At 37.8% G+C, this 21212-nt stretch overlaps 1 protein-coding gene and 3 non-coding genes across 4 annotated transcripts; 3 read left to right on the forward strand and 1 right to left on the reverse strand.

Moving 5' to 3' along the window:
* The first annotated feature begins 575 nt into the window (after window positions 1-575).
* Window positions 576-16721, forward strand: LOC145781087 (uncharacterized). The gene is made up of 13 exons (XM_082592836.1): window positions 576-769; window positions 2340-2518; window positions 3249-3403; window positions 7914-8004; window positions 8547-8646; window positions 9412-9534; window positions 10219-10392; window positions 10942-11043; window positions 11324-11416; window positions 11996-12139; window positions 14471-14602; window positions 15109-15264; window positions 15748-16721. Exons 1-13 carry the CDS (start codon window positions 584-586, stop codon window positions 15973-15975), a joined length of 1863 nt encoding a protein of 620 aa, XP_082448962.1. The 5' UTR covers window positions 576-583; the 3' UTR covers window positions 15976-16721.
* Window positions 16722-18297: 1576 nt separating this feature from the next.
* On the forward strand, window positions 18298-18416 carry Trnal-caa (transfer RNA leucine (anticodon CAA)). Its single transcript has 2 exons — window positions 18298-18335; window positions 18371-18416. It is a non-coding gene; the product is annotated as a tRNA-Leu (tRNA).
* A 1612-nt stretch (window positions 18417-20028) lies between these two features.
* Window positions 20029-20101, reverse strand: Trnav-uac (transfer RNA valine (anticodon UAC)). Its single transcript has one exon. It is a non-coding gene; the product is annotated as a tRNA-Val (tRNA).
* A 741-nt stretch (window positions 20102-20842) lies between these two features.
* On the forward strand, window positions 20843-20915 carry Trnav-cac (transfer RNA valine (anticodon CAC)). The gene has a single exon. It is a non-coding gene; the product is annotated as a tRNA-Val (tRNA).
* Window positions 20916-21212: the final 297 nt, after the last annotated feature.

A 21212-nucleotide genomic window follows, 5' to 3' on the forward strand; every position in this document is an offset into this window, starting at 1 on the left:
CTGAAAGGTGTTGGCTTTTATTCCTTATGGCGGTGTGATTGTTATAAATTATTGCTGTTAAGACAAACATGAAAATACGTGGCAAGCCGTCTGCAATATTGTTTAGATATCTTTTAATAATGCTTTTAAAATTTGATCAATTGAAAACTTTGCAATTACGCAAAACAACCTGCTGCTGATGCATTTTGCTGAAATGTTGTTTTGATTTACAAGTGGAAAAAAGTGACCTTGTATGATTCTGTTATGTTCCATGATTTTGCTTAAAAAATTCCATTGAATGCTGAGTAAGCATTTTTGAAAAGTAGAAAAAGGATGGTTTAGTGTAGTGCCAATCGTGCACACATTATCATGATTTCTTGTAGAGTGTAGACAGGCTGTGAACCACTTTTAAAAAGATCAGAGAAGCAATCAGCTAATAATTTTCTGTAAGATTTTTTGAAAGAATTTTGAAAATTGTAGAATTAAAAAAATGAGGTAGCTCCATATTTGTGGTGGGACCCTTTGTTAGTTTTGGCTCATATGAATGTAGAATGGATTATACCACATGCTACTAATGTTTCTTATTCCAGGGAAGTTGTTTAAGATGGAACCTGTTTTGAATTTATATAACTTTGATAGCCTTAATGCTGATGGTGCTCGATATGTCCTGACAAGCCCACGATCGCTGGAGGCATGTTCTCGGATGAAAGTTAAACCAGTAGAACTTCTTCCTAAATCATTAGAGGACTTCAAAAATGAAAACAGTGGGAAATCAATAGATTTTCTTCAGGTAACTATAGTAGCTACAATTTATTTAATCTGTGTTGTTGTAGGCTTATTGCATTCCTCAGTGCTGTCAGAGCAGTCTTATGTCATTGGCTGTGAAAACCTTCCTATGTGTTGTCTTCGGGGTAAGCAAAACAAGAAAAATGGTACCGTACCATACATAATATATATTTCAGCAGCCCTTGAGTGAAAGGGTTAGTTGACAGTTCAATTAGTGATAGCTTACCTGAGTCTCCCAACACCATATTACTGATCCTGCTCGTCTGATAAATTTGAATCATGTTTGCATTTATTGTTGCTTAGACATAAAGAGTAAATATGGTGGCTGCCTCGAAGTCAAATTGGTTTTTAGATTCTTACATGTCACATTAACTCAGTTACTTGAGCGACACTGCAACATTTGAAGATGCTTGTTACTGTATTTACTTTGCTTGTTAGTATTTTTTTTCTGACTTGATGATGAGCTTCGTTTTGTCTTTTCATTTGAAATTCAACTTTACTGCTCAAAGGAGGGATTGTGTGCAGGTGCTCCTCTACCCTCTCACTTTGCTGGTTAGCTTAGTAAATTGACCTGAGTTATTACAGCATAGTTAATGAAGATGTACGGTAGGCCTATCGCATTTTCAATTTTGATTTGGTTAATTTTATCATGTAGTTCCAGATGTCATCCGTGGCCAACCACTATCCACAAGCTGCATGTGCTGTTTTGATCCTTTGTGTGTTTGAATCTTTTCATGGCGGTGGTTATGGTAGTTTAGTATACATTTTATGTGTTACCGGTAATTAAAGGATAACCGGTAATTAAAGGATAAAGGTACATATGGTTACTTACAATTTTGGTTGTGGAATCATGTCTCGCATTTTGCTTATTGGCTGCACCAGCTCATTAATGGGAGATTTTAGTTCAATTGTTGCTTGAAATCCTGTTTGCTTTGTTTTGACTTCCAAAAACTTGACATTTCCTGTATGCACTGCAGCGTAAAGCAAGTTTTGCTATCTCAGATATGGACTGATAAGCTAACAACAACAACAAATTTAAAATAAACTGTTTTCAGCAAACCAATAAAATTCAGCTGGATTATGCAAACCGAGTCATAAAAAAGTTAAAGATACAGCAAACCAGTTCGTTGTATGAGAACAGGTTGTTGTTGCAGGTTATGTGGAGTAGGTTCTTGTGTTGTATATCGCTTGGTATTGTGCAACCCATTTGGTGAAAATCAGTACATATCACACTTTTAGTTAAATATTTGCTGTTTTTTTTGTGATTATAATTACTTAGTTAGTCAGTAGTTGAAAAATATTTTAACAGTTTTACTGGAGATGATACCTTCTACTCATATGATACCTTCTACTCATGCAATTGTGCAAAATAAACTAAACTGTCCCAAGATAACTGAGGTGATAATTGATAAACTGCTTTTATTCCGACGTTTTGTCAATCAGACACTACTGACTTGTTCAGACGGCTGTTGAACAGCCTTATTCAATTTTTACTTTGAATGTTTACTTGAATACGACCTGAATTACATTTTGCTGTGAATGTAGGTTATGCCAACTTCCAACGTATATTTCAGATATTGTATGATGATTGTGAAGAAAAAAGAATGTCTTTACTTCAGCAATGTCGAAAAGAAAGAGAAAGAATAATTATGGAACAAAAAATTGGCAGAAATGACGTCAAGCAACAAATTAAGCCAAATCATAAGAAATCTAACAATATTTCTCACCTGGAAAAAAGCAGCAAAATTACGATGTAAGATTTTATGTATTTGCACTTGGCAGTTAATGTCATCGAACTTTTCAAGCACCAGCTATTCTTCAACCTTTTATTTATTATGTGCATAATTTTTAACGGTTTTGTTCAATAGCTTTATAATCTTTGTTGTTCAACACTCATACTGTGACTTTTCAAGTGACGTGACATCATTTTTGTCTAATTAATTAATATCATTATTATTTAAGAAATTGTAAAAAATAATGTTTTTATAAAATCGGATGCTATCAATGAATTATCGTAGATCAATATAATTTTCATGCATTTTTATCACCTTTTTGTGATTAAATTTACTAATATAACTGAAAGACACCTCAACTCACGATGAACAGTGTTATAATACATCATTTTTTGTTAGATTTGCAGAGTCTACTTTAAACGGTTTATGGGTTCTGGCATATCTTGAAAATGAACTATTTTTATTTGCAAACATTAAACTAAATTACTTTTAATTATGCCTGGTTGTAGAGAACGGATGCAACAAGAATATTTTATTTATCACCACTGTAAACAGTGGTATTGCATCAGTAGAACTGCTTAAGGAAACAGAGTTTACCTGTGCAGCAAACATGCGACTAGGTCTTTGATTCATTATTTTCTGTAATTTCTAAGAAATTGCAAACTTTTCCTTAATTGAATGGCAATAGAGTATATTCTTATTATAATTGTGATTTTTCCTTGTGTCTGGGGTAAGCATTTCTTTTCAAAGGGAGAAGAAACATTTGGACAAAAAATCTTCCAACTGTGAGAAACAACACACAACAAAGTCCGTGTTCGATCCCCGCTGTAAACCAGTAATCACGACGTCCGAACCGTCACGGACCGCCACTCCTGACGACATGCCAGATAGCGATCTCTCTTTGAGTGAGTTCGTGTTTAATGTCTATTCAATGCTTAACATGTATCGAATGCACAGCAGAGGATTGAGAGTCTCTGCACGACCTTTAGAAAACCAAGGGTTTGAACTGGCACTCAAAAAACCCAATCAACTTTGCTTTAACTACATTTGTCATAAAGAATTTATTCCATCTTTATTGCCAGCAAGCAATCCAATCTTTTCAGAAACGCTCGGCCGATGTTTGTTTCTTGTGTAAATCATAAATAAAAATTCCACATTCACTATTGTACAGACCCCGCGACTAAAGCGCTCCCTACAGGCTTTCTATTCTTTAGAAAACGAACTACAAATGTTTAGACTAAAACCACAAATCAGACTGTTCTTGTTCTTGCCTATTGATGTTCTAACTGTTCTTGCCTATTGATTGCTGTAACATGGACTTCTAAATAGTAGAATCTGGACTGGAAACGCAGTGGACAACAGTAGGCCAAACAGTTGGTACAACAGTTGGCCAACAGTGGGCCAACAGCCAAGTAACTAACCCTGTTGGCCCACTGTTGGCCAACTGTTGTACCAACTGTTTGGCCTACTGTTGTCCACTGCGTTTCCAGTCCAGATTCTACTATTTAGAAGTCCATGGTTGTAATGTCGCGATGAACACGGCGATCAGTATCGTTCCCTAAAGGCAAGAATCGAATCCAACCTGATACTTAACATTCAAACGTCAGCAGTTAGTCTTCCTTCCCATGGCCCTGTGTCTGGTGCGAGCTGCGGGCATGCTACTTTGGCATCAACTACGGTATTACGTTTCAGAAATTTCAAGGTTGCATTCTTGGTACTGGTATTCGTGGTAGCCCCATCTCATTTTAAAGTCATCACTCATAAAAGTTACATCGATCTTTTTATGCCCTTTCTAAAACTATCACAATTTCTCATTATTCTTAAGATTTTTCTCTTTACAATTTGCGAAAATACAACTGCTTAAACTCCTTGATATTTGTAATAATCAATACCTAAATAATTAATCAGCGCAGGCTCGAGAGATAGCTTCAATCACCATTGTACGAGTTCGTTTTTCCGTATTTCTCCAGCTTTTACAGTTATTGATTTATAGAACAAACCTAATCACTAATCAGTTTGTAAGCCTTGGTTGCCTCCAATCAGTTTGTAAGCCTTGGTTGCCTTCAAAAGTTGTCTCACTCGTCAACTCACTCTACTAAAATAACCGGAAGGGGCGGATTCCTATCTGCTTGCAATACATTGTTAAGCGCCAACTGCAAAAGAAAACAAGTTATTTAAAAAAACGTGTTTTTTCCATTTTTATCCGATAAATAAATTAAGAAAATATCCTAATATTTCCCGAATTCGATTGTAGGTTGTAGGGACGTTTTTATTCCGATTGTTTAGCTTCTTAATTAGGAGGGTAAATTGCAGATTAACAATTCTCCAACAGGCATACAATACAGTTAGCCTACAGTACACCAATATTAATATAGAAATACATACATGCTGTGCATCAATTGACTTGATGTTCCAACACCGATTTGCAGACGCATGTGACAAACACCAATACTAACTAATCAAACAATCTTGATCATTTCACAAGTTTCATACATTCAACAAAAGTTGTTATTCACATACGAACTCAACTTATCACTGATGACAGTCAGTAGCCTAATAGTAATCGCAAATTTGTGGGAATCTCATTCACACATGCTGTGGAAAGTAGCACGAATGTGTAAGTCTGTTTTGACCACGTCATTCTTGTCACACGATTTTTGCTTTGAAGCTGCACAGGAATAAGATGACCACTGTTCGCCTTATATGCACATTCTTCCTTGTCTTCTGTCGCTTCTTGTATCTTCTCATTCTCAAACGTAGTCTCCTGTTCTCTCCTAATCTTGCCTTGGTCTTTTCCTTCGCTTCCCCACGTCCGGCTGCTCTTCATTCACAACCTTTCTAGCGATCGCCTGCTGTTTCTTCTGGTGAGCTACGTCTAGCATGGACGTTAATATCATTTTTTAACCGCTACGCTGATCTTCCAAGAATTCCAATTCTTGACAGGAATGCGACGTTTAAAACGACATTTACACGCAACCTTTCCATTCCAGACTTGCATTGAAGGATATGAGGTTCTCTTGCACTTGCAGGTAGATAAATCGAAAAGTTCGAACAACCAATTCTCTGTTACAACCTGTCTTTTCTTCTTTTGTGCTCTCGTTTGGGTGCCCTCTGTTTTATAACAATATTGCGTAACTTGGCTTGAACCACAGACTTTGACAACTAGAATTTTTGTAGTCTTTCGAAATTAGATTAGAATTATAATTAGAGTAATTTAAGCTTTTACAAATTAGACTAGGTTTAGAATTAGAGCTACCCAAGTTTTTTTCAAGTTAGAGTAGAATTTAAACTAGATTAGAATTTGTTGGACGCAGTTGTCACATATCTTTTTTTAGTTGGATAAAAACGCCAATGTGGCAACTCGGTATCAAAGTGTCATTCCACCATCACAGCGGCAAAACCACTTACGTCATAATACACATTGTAACGTCAGTAAATTGATGATTAATCGAATTTTTCATGACTTTTCTGCTCAAGGGATGGAATGACACTTTGATCTTGATCGTTTTATTGCATTTTCTTTGTATAACGTTGATAAGAGCGCAATATTCTTCCATTTGATAAAAAATACTGTTGGACAAACTAAAATTTTAAGCAAAACTGGTGATTGGATAAGAACTACAATTAGAACAAACAAGTTTTTACCGAATTAGATTAGAAGTAGAATTACCGACATTTCGCTCTAATTTGTCGAATTAGACAACTAGAATTATCTAGTTGTCCAAGTCTGTGAACCAGGTGATTTGAAAGTACAGTATATGCTAACTGGCCTTTATCCATACATTGGTCACATCTGCTACCACTTTATTTTCTAAATCATGAAAATGTAGACTATTTGAAAGAAACTTGATATTATTTTCTTGAAGAAGATTACTCTTGAATGTTTGAGCACTTTTTCATGCGTAGGTAATGTATTTTCGCTCATCTTAGCTGCTACTATATAACTTTCTAACGATCTAGTAGCTGTGATTATTGATAGATTATATACTACTCATCAACAATATTAATAACTCATCAGTCTCATCTAAACATAAAACATTATAAGTTAAAGTCAACAGTGAGCACATTTATGATAAATTGATAATTCTTCTGTAGACTACTCGCACCAACAACTTTATGACCCAAATAAGCGACTTACAATCATGGGAATTGGGATTCATGCCAAACACCGATATTGAATTATTACGTCATAAATGGTAGAAATTTTGCCACATTTCCGTCGCACAGTGATTGCCATATGGTTCTCTGTAAATCAGATTAGGCAATGTTACGTTTCGGTTTAATGCTATTTTTTTAGATGGAAATGAACAAAAACACGTTTTTTTCTAAATAACTTGTTTTCTGTTGCAGTTGGCGCTTAACAATGTATTGAAAGCAGATACGAAACCGACTCTTCTCGTCAGTTTGCAAAAAAAAATCGATAGGTGACACCTCATTTTTGAATTCAACGATAAAAATATATTGACAATATGACCCAAGCTTATTTGGTACCCGGTCAATTGGTCGAAAGACAATTGGTCGACAGTCATTTGGTCGACAGACATTTGGTCGACAGGACGTTTGGTCGACAGACATTTGGTCGACAAGACATTTGGTCGACAGACATTTGGTCGACAGGACGTTTGGTCGACAGACAATTGGTCGACAGACATTTGGTCGACAAGATATTTTGTCGACAGGACATTTGGTCGACAGAACGATTCATTTTAGGGTTAGGGTTAACTAACCCTAACCTAACCCTAGCCTTAACCTAACCCTAACCTAACCCTAATCTAACCCTAATCTAACCCTAACCTAACCCTAACTCTAACCCAAATGTCCTGTCGACCAAATGTCTTGTCGACCAAATGTCTGTCGACCAAATGTCTGTCGACCAAATGTCTTGTCGACCAAATGTCTTGTCGACCAAATGTCCTGTCGACCAAATGTCTGTCGACCAATTGTCTGTCGACCAAACGTCCTGTCGACCAAATTTCTGTCGACCAAATGACTGTCGACCAAATGACTGTCGACCAAATGTCTGTCGACCAATCGACCGGCCACCGCTTATTTTACCTGAAAAGTCTCCCAAAAATGGGACACCTTATTATTTAAATAAGGACAAGATTAAGTTCGACAAAGTGAAGTCTTTGATCTGTTCTTTGGAATCATAATAACTAATAATAACCGGCTAGGTGGCTTAGTGGTTAGTGCGGCCGCCTCTGAAGCAGTAAGCATGGGCTCGATACCCTGTCGGGTCATACCAAAGCCTTTAAAAATGGATCAACTGCTCCCATTAAATTGGCACGCCGGTAAGTGTCTTGCCAACGGCATACCCGCGTACTCTCAAGCGGTGTCCAACCTACGTTATTTTCACCGTCTGGCAGGCGGCAACACGCTATTTCAATTGATTTTTTTGCGTTCCAATTTGTGTAGGTCCTACTTTCCCTCGGTCTTGTTTCTCCAATAAGATGTTTGTCAACAAACGAGACGGGTTGAGGAGCAAAAGCGTTGAAACTGTCAACAGGTATGTTGTAAACATGTTGAATAATGTTGCGTATCGTTTTATTGCACTGCATTTAACATTGTTTTACTGGCCACAGCTGAGTATTCCAAAACATCAGTAGCTTTAGCCACTGCGATCTGAAGCTATGTGAAATTATCAGGGAATCACAATAGAGCTATGCACACTGTACAACCTGGTTAAATGATTTTCATCAACCCATCTGCAGTTAGTTGGACAATAGTTTGGACGTGTGTCCATTGTCCAGTGTCCACTATACTATTATGAGCCATACCATGAAAGACGTTGCAGACAATGCAGTATGTGTAAATGTATATTGTATAGTGTTCAATTGACGATTATTTACGAACTCGATAGCTACGTTTCACTTGCCCCTTGTATTAGACCTCCATAAATTACAAGAGAATGGGTTGGGCTGTTAACATCAGACTCCAGAGATATCAGCCACTGTGTACCCTTGTCATGAATCAGTTGGAGAAGGTTCAACTACAAATCCAAGTAGTTTTTGCAACTTTTATCATATTTTATGTTTTTCTTTGGAGCAGAAGCAATAAACTTCGTCCAAACAACAGCAGTCTCCGAGCGTCGTCAGTATTCAGTAACAACTCTCCCCTCCCAAGTGGCTACACCACCCCTCAAATACAGGTTAGTACATTGCAAGGACGACCTCGTTGAGGTGCTTGCTTTCGCCCCAGTATGTACAAACTTGGGAAATTAAACTTGCTACAAATATCCAGGTGATGTCGTTTGTTGTTTGGATTGTTTTAACATCGTATTGCGTAGATGAATTAGCACAACCTCTAAAATAACAACATACTTCATCAACACTTGCACTGGGAACAGCCATGTCCATGCCGGACCCATTCAAAGCTCATCATCCACACGAGCCAGACATCAAAACCTGGTTACACGATTCCATGTTTTGTTTCTGCCCTCTCATAGCCTCAAAAATATAGAAAAAATTTTTACTTAAAATATTGAGGCGTAGGCAGTTTCACATTTAATTTTCTGTAGAGATTTCACCTTGATTCATTGATTGTGGGAATCCTTGTTCTTGGACTGAGAATGGTTCTTTGAGAGCTTAATCCTGACAGTTTTGTATACTTGTAGAGACTTTGAATCACTGACTCAGGCAAAATCATCGAGGTTGCCCCCTTATTAAACTGTTGTTGTCTGTGAAATTTTCCATCCACTTAATGCCGTTAAATGGAGAGCTGCCCTTGAAATGCTGTGCTCAAGTGCAAACCCCTAGAATCGAACCACCGCTGCTTGGTCTTGCCATTTCTTTGTTCACAAAATTGAGAGCTTATATAACAGCTATCTGGCTGAGATATCCCTGGACCATTCCCTTGTCAGTTAGATTCCTGTCAACGCCACCTGCCTTATAACTTGGTTGAACGTGGTTCGCAGCGGGATAAGAAGCTGGTTGAGGTGATGAAGCAGCGACGCAAAAGAGAGGAGTTGGATGGGAAGATAAGATGCGAGAAGGTGATATCGTGGAGCTTGGAGAAGAACAAGCAAGACCAAGCCAAGGTAAGGTTTCAATGTTTATTGGCACATGGAGCTGACGAGTGACTGGGGTTTACGATGTTCCATCATGTTTAAACTAATGACATCGTGTAATCAGCACTGGCAAACTTCATGAAACCAACCAAACGGGTGACGGGACGCATATTTACTCTTCTTTTACTTTTTTTTCGTGTCATAATTTATCTCAGCAACCTTTCCACAAAGTTTTGCAAGCAGCTCTACTTTGCTGAATAGGTGGGTTTCATTATATTTTCATCTCGATAGCCCAAGAAACTCTTTAATTACATTAAAAGAAGCTTTCCACTGACCTCCAATGAATTTCTTTATCAACTCAACGAAACGACAATGGATCGAACATAGCTTTTCTTCTGCAATTGACCTGAACTGGTTTTATGAACTTAACTCTGTGAAGAGTATTGAAAACAGTCACCACATTGGTCTTGGTCATTCGATAATGTGTCGAAGCATCTTCAAGCTATGACTAGTCATAGCACATGATTCGTCATAGCACATGACTACTGACTAGGGAACTGTGTTCCGAAAGCTCGTGTAATTCGATATTGCCACCACGAACCCGCAGCATCAGGCTACCACCACGAACCCGCAGCATAACCTACAGATCGTTAGAATCTACATTGTGAAGTAATCTTCAAGCTGTTAGTCAGTGATCTGACTTTACTTGTTCAGAAGAAGGAGTCCATCAAGCGCCAGAGGGAACTGGCTCATAGCCAAGTTGAATGGGAGAAGCGACTTAAAAACGAAGAGTTGAGAAAAGTTGTCAAAACCAAAGAATTGGAGATGGAAAGATTGCGCGAGCAAGAGATTGCTGAAGCTGTGATGAAATCTAACAAAGAGAAACAAGTTAGTAGTTGTATATATATCATTGCTAACGTTATTTCAACACTGAAGGTTATGTTTGTTACAATTCATTATTCGATAACAATGGCGTGTAATAACACATGCCACAACAACAATGCCATGTTAAGTTTATAAATCCCCACGACAATTTCTCTGATGGACAAGTTTGTTTTACAACTTACTTTCATAAAGCCAACTCACTTGAGAAAACGGGATATTTGTGGATGGATGTTTTTGTCGTCTCTTGTATGTTCATTGCTCAATTGGCAGCGTCGTGGCTTTCATTGCTATGGTAACAATCATGTGATTTGTTGGTGATGCACTGATGCTTGTTGTTGATTCCAGACGTGGCTGTGCTTTGCAACGTTGTAACATTTACTGTACTATCTGGTGCAAAGAAGATATGGCACAAAGTTATATTACGATATCTTTTCAATATACGAGTAAAACTCTTCTCCACGTTTGTACGATATCTTGTTTTAAATGTGGCATCATGTTGTGATCAACTTGCTATGTTGACGAGGGATGAGTCATGATTGTATCCACCTCCAGGAGAAGTTACGCCTGCATCACATTGAAGCGAGAAAGAAGGCGGCCAATGAGAGGAAGCTCCTGCAAGAGAAAGCATTGGATGCCCTCAATCATGACGTCATAGTAAGTTGTTGCCCAACACAAGCTCTACTTGGGAGCTGTTGAAGCGGTCAACTGAGGGATTGTAGACATATCCCGTACATTTCGTTCCAAACGATGCTTTTATAATTTTCACTCATGTCCTAAAGCAAGGCTTCTTGAGGAGTGGTGATGGCGGAAGTAAAAACAGGTTGACAAAATAAGCAAACTGAATTTTTTTTTTGCGTTGTTGTTTAAAATAGTCAGTTGTGCTACCGAGCTTAATAACCACTAAACTTATGATAACATGGTGGTGTGTCTGCAGGCCTTTCAGCAGGCTGTGGAGGATGAGATCATGAACAAGCAACATAAAGCGAGTCAGATGAAGTTGGAGAACGAGATGAAGGAACTAAACAAAGTAAGATCCGAATTATACCGTGGCATGGGTGGACACTGGACAGTGGACAGCGTGTTGTTTGCTTGTGGAGCGTGTCGACTGTCAGATCTCAACAGCATAAGTAGAGTATGATTGTCACGATTTGTGGATAAGTTTTCAGTGATTTATGGTATGAGGATTTATGAGGAACTTCGGATGCCAAAATAATGTTGTTGATCTTCCTTGATAACCTAATGGCCCGATCGTTTAGTCCTCATTGCTCTTATGATCACACAATGAGAGAAACGCAACAAATAATTCCCACGCTTGTGGTTGATATTGTAGCCATACCATATGCCTTTCAGTGCTGGACGTCGACCTCTGACGTCATTACTCTGTCGCTATTCATTTACCAACGTACTTTAGCTCTTTCAAGGATGTGCGTGGCCATTCTGTACGAAACGTCAGTGGAACTAAATGAGAACACTTTTTGCGTCAGAAGTGAAAACTTCTAGAAAACGATGTTCTGTTGATGTTGCTGCTTCAGCTAACATGCTGCTGGTGGATGTGTTGATCAACACAGGAAAGTAGTGAGATTGCGTGAACACTTTCTCTTTTCAGGTTAAACTAATGAACAGAAAACAGAAGGAAAGATTGATGGAGATCCGACGAGAGCTGAAGAAGAAAGAAGAGGAAAAGGAAGAAATGAGGAGAGAAGCGTTTGAGGAGAAGATTCAAAAAGCAACTGAGAATTACACAAAAAGGGTACGTTTGGATGTGACTCCTATTACAGGGTTGAGATGTCAAGTGGGAATTTCTTTGAAGCATTATAATGTTTCACCTTGCTTGTGTCGAGGCTTGGTGTCATTTTTGTGAGCAGCTTCATGCTGTTTGGTTTGTAAAGCGATTAAACGTTTTAGCATAGCTGCATCAAATGCCCAAAAAGGACTTTGCAACTTCAGACCCCGTTGCACTCGGCCATACAGAGGACCCACACGAACGTCAAGGCTTGAGTTCGTGTATCGCAGGGTGCGATAACTTCTACTTTTCCAATAATGAAAAAAAATAGAAACTATCCTAGGCAAACCCAATTCAAAAAATTCATGTCTACCAAAGTGTCAAGTGACGTTTCAAGATAGCAAAGTGGTCTGCAGTTGTTATTGCTATCACAAAAATTGAGCATTGCTATGCGGCAGCGACTATCGTTCAAACTATTGATTGACAAAATAGTTGATAAGGAGCGAGACATGTACATCTGGCGAGTAGAAGGACCTTGTGCACAATTCATAGTTTAAATGCATAAATGAAACACATTAACAAAAGTTTAACTTAACACTTTAACGCACAAACAAAGACCAAACTATTGTGTACTTAAATAAATTGTGAATAAAGTGAAATATTCGTCAACAAAGCGTTGGGAATAGCTGCTATCGAAACATTCATTCATAAGCCAACAAACAAATCCTTCACTGTTTAATCCGTGTCATGGCTGCCATTCTTAATCCTTTCTATGATCCCCAATGTTTTCGTTTCATGTTTCAACTTTGAAAGCTACTGATGACTTTTCAAGAGGTGCTACTTTCGAGTGCTCGCTTTCCAGTCTTCGCAGTCATGTTGATCTAGCATCAGCTGACGTTGAAACAACGAAGATTTTACATTTGCTTGTCGACTCGAAGTTATGTTTTGAGTGCGTACTTAGCCCAGGATACAATAGACCGTCATAGAAAGGCTCAATTGCCTTTTAAACGCACTTCACTTTCTATTTAAACAACTCCCCCACGTTTTGGTTTGGTTTGTATCCAGGCTTACATCAGGGTTGCCAACCTGTCTTCACCAAAAAAAGCCAGACCTAGTCACAAAAAAAGCCTAAAAAAAGCCAGAAGAAAATAGCTGAAAAAACCAGTATAAAATAGCTGAAACAGCCAAGAAAACGCCAATTAGTATTCATTAAACATACACATATAAAAAGGGCACAACCAAATAGTGTCCCACCGAACTTTGACTTCAGCGACAACGCAGAAACTTAGTTAATGAAAAGACAAGCAACTAGAAAATTTTCTAGTTTCGGCTTCAAAACGACATTCGGTCGGACACTACAACCAAATATAAATTAGAAATTACTGCTCCGACTGATGCTGACTGAATTTTTTTTCTAAAAAAAAACGGGAAAGGTAAAATTAAGCCAAAAAAAGCCAAATTTATGTTGGCTTTTTATTAAGTTGACAAAAAATCGATGAAACATGAAAAAAAGCCAGAAAAAGCCTAATTTTTCTGGCTTTTTTTATTTGAAAAAAATAAGCCAAGGGAGTTGAAAAACAGCCAGATTCTCAAAATCTGGCTTCAAAAAAGCCAAATTGGCCACCCTGGCTTACATCTGGTGGTTGGCGATTTAGATTAAGTGGACGGGAAGGCATAGAAGCCAATCTTCATGTCCACCTTCCTACAGGCATAAGCGTCCTGCCAAAAGACACAGCCGCATGATTGTACTTTTGATTGCCGTTCCACGGCTCTCACCACTCGGCTATCTAGCAGACCCCACGTGATAATGCAGAGTATAATAGGGATTGCTACCCATGGCTTGGTGCAAACACACAAGTCGTCTTTGAATGCCACCTCCGCTATGCCTGGCGATGTTGTCCAGGCGCCACATTATAATCTTTAACAGCGAACTATCCTCATCCAACCAAACTGAGCCGACATTTTTTAGTTTTTAGCATTTACGTGTTTCGTCAACATATTGCGACGCACGATACGGAATATCACGTTATTGAACAGGGAGAGGTGGCAAAACATTTTGTACTTTAAAATATGCGACCAACATCCTTTCGGATTGTGTTAAAGTTTTTTAAAATTGCAGGAGCTTTCTCTTATTTGTGATAAAGTTTTTAACCCACAGACGCGTGAAACTGAGCAACGTCAATTGGTTTCATTTTTTTTTGTTCACGCGAAAAAATATTTGGAGATAAATAAATAAACCTTCAAACGTTTCGATTTTGTCTTCATCAACATTTATAGTTTGATTTATAAAAAAGATTGTGCTGCAGTTCTGTTTCGTATGTTTTATCGGTTGGGTTATTCTAATGCGGTTGCTTTCAGATTTCTACTCGAGATATGGTTATAAAGAATCATAGTCGTCAAATGGAGGCGAAAATTAAGCAGACGAAGCAGCAGGCGAAGCAGATGGACAAGGAGAACGAGACATATCTGCAATCTATCGTTGACCACACGGTGAGTCGTCGTCATCCATCTGTGCTTCTGTGTGCTTCTGTGTGCTTCGCAAACTCACTTTGTTTTGGAAGCAGCTTTGAGAATCTTTTTCCTCTGACAGAAACCTTCATCTTTCTTGGACTGAAATAATTAAGCTGTTGGTGTCATGAGAATTGTTGTTGGGATCTTTTCCTAGGACTGAAAAAAATTGACCGTTCCGCACGTGCTGTGATGCAGTAGGGGAGAACTTTAAACTTGCGGGTGTAGATTAGAATATATCAGAATGTCAACAAGACTGTGTCTTGGTTTGTCATGCATGAGATTTGGGAGTGACCGAAAACTCAATGCTATAATTCCGTTGGGAGGTCTTGTTTCACTTTAACCTAATAAGAGATATGTTCGGCAACTTCATTTCTACTTTCTGCATTCACTTAAAATAAGATTTTACATGATTGAGTATCTATTGAAGGAGTCATACTTGTGGAATGTGCACTTAGCTGTATCATCGATCTAATGCCTTTTGCTAGAACGAGAAGCTTCGAAAAGCAGGCCACGTTGCTTTGAAGAACACGGAGAATAAGTCACTCCGAGCCAAGAGCATCCGGAAGATCTCAGAGGAGGGTTGGAAGAGAAAGCATCATGAAATTCGGGAGAAAGATCAACTTCATGTGCAAAAGATTAAGGCAAGTTTCACTGCGACAAACAAGATCTTAGTACCACCTTGCCGGCAACAGTCAACGATCGACTACAATAATATAGTTTTTATAGCTTAATAACATAGTTTCGGGAGAGAGTTTGCTTTCTTGTACCAAAGACAGGCAAGGCACAACAATACAACAGGGTTGAGCATTATAACAGTATATTTTACATATTTACAAATTGTTTAACAGTCAAACGTTTTCGGCTTAACTTAAGCCCTCATCAAGAATCTGAAAATATTTATAAATTGCAATAAATTTAAACTTCTTGAAGGTACCTAACTAACTGACTATAAGCATTAAGAAACACGCAGCGAGCAATAGTGTAGAAAACATACAGACAGATGGAAAACAAATTACATTAGTAAAAGGCTACTGCGCAGCTACGAAAGAATTTGCACCACGGGGTACGTGATAGCTAAATAAGTCCAAAATAATTAAATGGTATTTAAACTTTTGTTTCTCAAGGAGAACCTTGAAGAGAAGGAAGGCCGGTTGCAACGTCATCTTCAGCTGAGAGAGGCCGCGTTTGAATTTTCCCGTGTTCAAGCCAAAATCAATGAAGCGGAACGTGAAATCGTCAAAAGAAACACGTCGAATTTCAACGAGATGGCTCAAAAAGCTAAAGTCACTGCTAACATTGGTCGCGGTCATCGAAGTTCGTTTGTCAATTATTCGACTGTCAAGCTCGGATGATGGGTCCTTCAATGTTCGTGTTCTTAGAATTTTAATCTTTCAATGAAATGAACTTCATATAATCACTTTATCACATCAGACGCACTACAATAATTTTGACTCTTTAATCTTTATGCAGTATTTTGTGTGAGCTCTTATTGTTTTTACCCATTCGGAACGTAGCGACCAACGTTCCGCTCCATTGCGCCCGATCCGTTACTTTCAATAACCTGTAGCCTCCACAAGAACAAGTTGCCCTTCAATCGAAACGAAACCTTTTTCAATATAACCTTGCGGCCATGACATATTTAATGCTGCAGCGGAATGCATATCCACTGGTTGGTTATCCAAAATCTCGTATTGGTGAACGGCGTCTTGCGCTCACTGTCGTGCATACAAATCTATTGCCGGGAGGTTTAATTTTCCACACTATTTTTGTGGTGCTTTGAAAAGTTTGATTATTCCAGCCAGAGATTGGTGAACGACTTGAAAACCTCTAAACACCATTCGAACGATTGGGACGTTGTTTCTTTCACAGCAGAAGACCCGTCATTTCGTTACTCCGGCTACTGACCAACGAGACTTGAAATATAAATTCCTGGGCTGCGTCATCGGACATGGAAAAGTTATTTGTATTTTATAATGTAGCGTTTAGTGTTTACTGTGCGTTGTTGTCTACTGTATGTGGGCGACCATATTTACGATTGTTGTCATAAAATGATTCACAATTTATGTTCTTTGGAAATAAACGTCAACAACAATCCTGACGTCACATCTCAACTTACCAAATACATTTCTTAAACATATTCGTCATAGCACATGACTAGGAACTGTGTTCCGAAAGCTCAGGGCCGGAATTAGCTGATGGGAGCCCGGGGCACTTTTAGATCGGGGGTCCCGTGCAAAAGTGTTTTTCGCGCGAAAAAACACCTCTACGTCTACAGTGCCATTAATCCAGCACTGCACAGCATTTTGCAGAAACTTCAAAGGCTGAAAAAACAACACAAAATCACATTTTTTCATATCGGGGGGCCTTTAAAAGGGGGGCCCGGGGCACCTGCACCCTCTGCCCCCCCTAAATCCGGGCCTACGGAAAGCTAGTGCAATAGTTGCAAACTTACAGCTAGATGCTGCGAGTTCGCTATTACCACAACGAACTCGCAGCATCAGGCTAAAACAGGTCGTTAATATCTACATTGTGAAGTAAGTAACGATCATTCTGCTAAAAGCGAAACTCAATCAATTGCGTTTCTTAACTTCTGATTAGAGATTCCAAGTGATGTTGCCAGATGTTTTGAAAATTTCCCACCCAATTGCTACTGAAAATTAGCTCAATCGTCGCAAGTGATGAAACAAGCCCAAAAGTTACCCAAAATAAGACAAGTTTGTGCAAAATAAATCGAAATAAACTCGATCAAAATGAAACCAAACGAAAAAAAACTCGACTACTAAAATTGTCCAGGGACTTCAAAACAAATTCGACACCAGTCGGTCAGCTACTATTGGGAGAATCCGATTCGGAGACAGCCTTTTTCGGAGACAATAGAGAAATGAATGATCACCCAATTTAAAAGTTAGTTTTAACAATCTTGCTTTCTGTTGCTTAAGATTAAGGTGTATTTATAGCAAAAGATAAGTAACTTTTGTGTAAAATTTTACCTAAAAACTGAAATAAGACAATAGTATCTTTTAAACTCATGTAGATGCGGGGATAAAAGAAGAGAGCTGAAGAACATATCACGGTACTTGACATAAATAGTCAGAAGACAAACTGTCATGTTTCGATCAGGAGAAAGAAAAGTTGTCTCAGAGTACAAGAGGCACTTAGACACAATGACACATATGTGCAAATGAAAAAGATATTATGGAATAAAATACAAAATTCTCTAAATAAACAGAAGGCTAACTTTATAAAACAATTTGAGTAGAGAGGAAACTCTTTTAAACCATAAACAGACTTAACTCAGCAACAACACTACATTTAACATTATAAAAACAAAAAGCGAACGCTTTCGGCTAGTCATACAGCCCTTTTGAAGCCTATAAGAAAAATACATATTAAAAGAAATGCTAAAGAATCATATAGTATCACAGCAAAAATATGGTAAAATCTAAACAGTTTCTCAAATGTTCAAAATATGAAGTTATAAAAACAATTTAAAACTCGTACATTTACATAACTGTGGGAACCAAAATGACTTGTGTCAACTAAACTACATTTGGAATACTTTGGTCTCACATTTTGATCAGTGGAGGAGAGGTTCCATTATTATCTAGTTGTCAGTCATTGTTTTGAAAATGATTTGTATAAAAGCTGAAACAATTGCTGAATGACATTGACAAGTCAGGATGGCCGAGTGGTCTAAGGCGCCAGACTCAAGAACGTTGCTCATCATCGTTAATCGTGGATTGGGTGTTCTGGTCTCCGGATGGAGGCGTGGGTTTGAATTCCACTTCTGACAATCAGTTTTGTTTAAGTTTTTTACTGCAAGGAGTTTTTCAAGAAACAAGAAAGGTGGGACTAAATTCAACAAATAAATCATCAACAAACATCCATGTCACTGTTGACAGATGATCACTGCAGATGTTCCCACAAGATCGCTTGTCTTCACCATTGATTGCTGCATGACTAACTCTATTGTCAGTTCAAAATATTCCTGCGTTTATTCAATGTATCATTTTCTATAAGATTTTATAAGGATGTCAAATGAAGAAGTTTAGAAGACCATCTTCGCTAACGTCTGCATCATATCAAGCATATTTATCATCATCTTCTGTGTTGAATTCCATTTTATGATTTTCATGTTGTTCATGGTTCTTTCCATATTGGTTTGACTGCTACCAGTTTGATTCTTTCTCTTGTTGTTTCAAGTTCGTTGGAATATAATCCATTCATGTCCAGAAAAGAGAATATTATTATTGACCCAATTCTTCCCAATGTCTTGCTTACTTGTTTTCTCTCAACGAACTTCAAACTCGTTTCTAGGTAGGGGAAGGTCGGGACCTGCGAGCCACTTTTTTCTTTTAGATGCATATCTTCTACGTTTCTCAATATTTTTCTCTAAAAATTGGTTTGCAATGCCTTGTATTGCTACCTACTCTACAGCAAAAGCACAAGTTATTATTTCAGCGAATGTTTAATTTACGCTCAAAAACATAAACACGCGCCAAGCGGCTTATCGCTCCCCACATGTGGGGAGCGATAAGCCACAATTGCGATAAGCCAAAAATGTAGTATTTTAGCAAAGAAATCACTTCGCCATATCAAAAATACAATTCTAAAACATAGTTGTATTATTTATGTTGTGAAATCAATCTTCAAGCCAGCTTCCAAGCTTTCAATTTTGAAATAAGCGATGGAGAATTTTCAAATGATTCCTTGGGATGAGTTGTCAGAATTTTCATGTGAAATAGCATAATTAATAGTTGCAAACGAAACAAAAGTCAGAATTGTGATATATCCTAATGGAAAGGTGTGAAAGCAAAAAAATGATGTCATATGACACTTTAACATCTACTATCACAGGCACTTGTCATGGCTTGTAGGTCCCAACACATGGTGACTCAAGGCTCCCTACCTGATCGTTCAGAAATGAAACAACAGCTGAAAAAAAACTAACATTGCTATCTAAAAAACTTTCAGCTGAATCTCATCATAAATACATCACCTATCACTACAAAAAAGTTTATGAACATTTCTTGCATAACAAATGAGTTATTTTAAAACACATTCAGCCAAAAAAATTTACTTTTTTAACCCAAAACCTATAAATCCTCTTTGCACCTTCATTTTTAGTACAATTTTGACCAAAGGATTGTGGGAAAGTTATCCAAACATAAAAAATATAATGACGTCAAAAAATGCAAAAAGAGTACTTTATATTAAAAAAAAACGGGGTGGATTATGGCTCCAACCATGATCATGGGTCCCGACCTTCCCCGAATTGTGTTTCTAGAAGATCTTTGTATTTCTTTTATCCATCAATGCCAATTATCTGTGTCAAGTTGATATGAAGCTGAGAAAATTTAAATTAAACGCATAAATGTCATAAAGCGGAGAAGGGTGATGCTCGATGTTTCCGCCCGGGTTCGAACCGGGGACCTTTCGCGTGTAAGGCGAACGTGATAACCACTACACTACGGAAACGACATTTGGGCATCACATCAATGTAATTAAGTGAAAATTGTTGTGCACCGTTCATTTGTTGACTTTGGATAACGTTTTTGCTAACATTGACTTGTGATTTTCGCGCTACTTATAAATAAAGTTGCTGCGGAACGCAAAAAATGCTGGAACTATCTTGGAAGTAACACCAGAAGACATTTCTAGTAGCTGAAACGTGGCTGATAATAATTTATAAATTTCTTGAAATAAATAAATGTTTTCAAATTGAGAAAACATAACTTTTGCAATGCTTGGCACAGTTTGCAAGAAACAATTTGACGATACTAATCCTCTTGAAATGAAAGATCAGTATACTCGACGAAATTCTCCTTGATGTAAAACAATGTTCTCAGCTATTGTTTCTGTGCGGTCAAACATTCACATTTCATTGTTAAGTTTAAATGAATTGGAAACTTGAATAAAATCTTGTACTGAAGGGAATTGTCGAATGGACACAATAACGCGATTAAAAAAAGGGAAAATCACAAGAAAATAGGAAGTTAAAATATAATAAGTTGAAAAAGAGAAAGGGAAGAGGAAAAAAGTAGAGAATGAACATAACAAGAAGAAAGTAAAAAGAAGAAAACAGAAAAACATGAACAAGAAAAATTGCTTTGTAAGTTTTCATGTCAGGAATACAAAATATTTCAACAAAATTTTACATAAATTTGTCAGTAGCCTAACTTATAATACAAAAAACATGTTTTCAATTGATCAAACGCCGTTTCCGTATTGTAGTGGTTATCACGTGCGCCTCACACGCGAAAGGTCCCCGGTTCGAGCCCGGGCGGAAACTAATTCTTTATCTATAAGAACAATTTTAAACTCGTACATTTACACAACTGTGGGAACGAAAATGACTTGTGTCAACAAAACTACATTTGGAATACTTTTGGTTTCATATTTTGATCAGTGGAGGAGAGGTTCCATCATTATCTAAGGTACCCTTATAATAAGGCCCGCCTTTTTGATTTTGTCGCAAATTGATCATGAAATGAAAAAATCGGGTACCAATGTGTATTTTATTGTGTTTTAGCATCATTAAAGCACTTCTTTAGAATGATTTTAATAACATATTGACCACAGTTTTATA

This window comes from Aplidium turbinatum, chromosome 12 (genome assembly GCF_918807975.1).
Source record: "Aplidium turbinatum chromosome 12, kaAplTurb1.1, whole genome shotgun sequence".
Taxonomy (NCBI): Eukaryota; Metazoa; Chordata; class Ascidiacea; order Aplousobranchia; family Polyclinidae; genus Aplidium; species Aplidium turbinatum.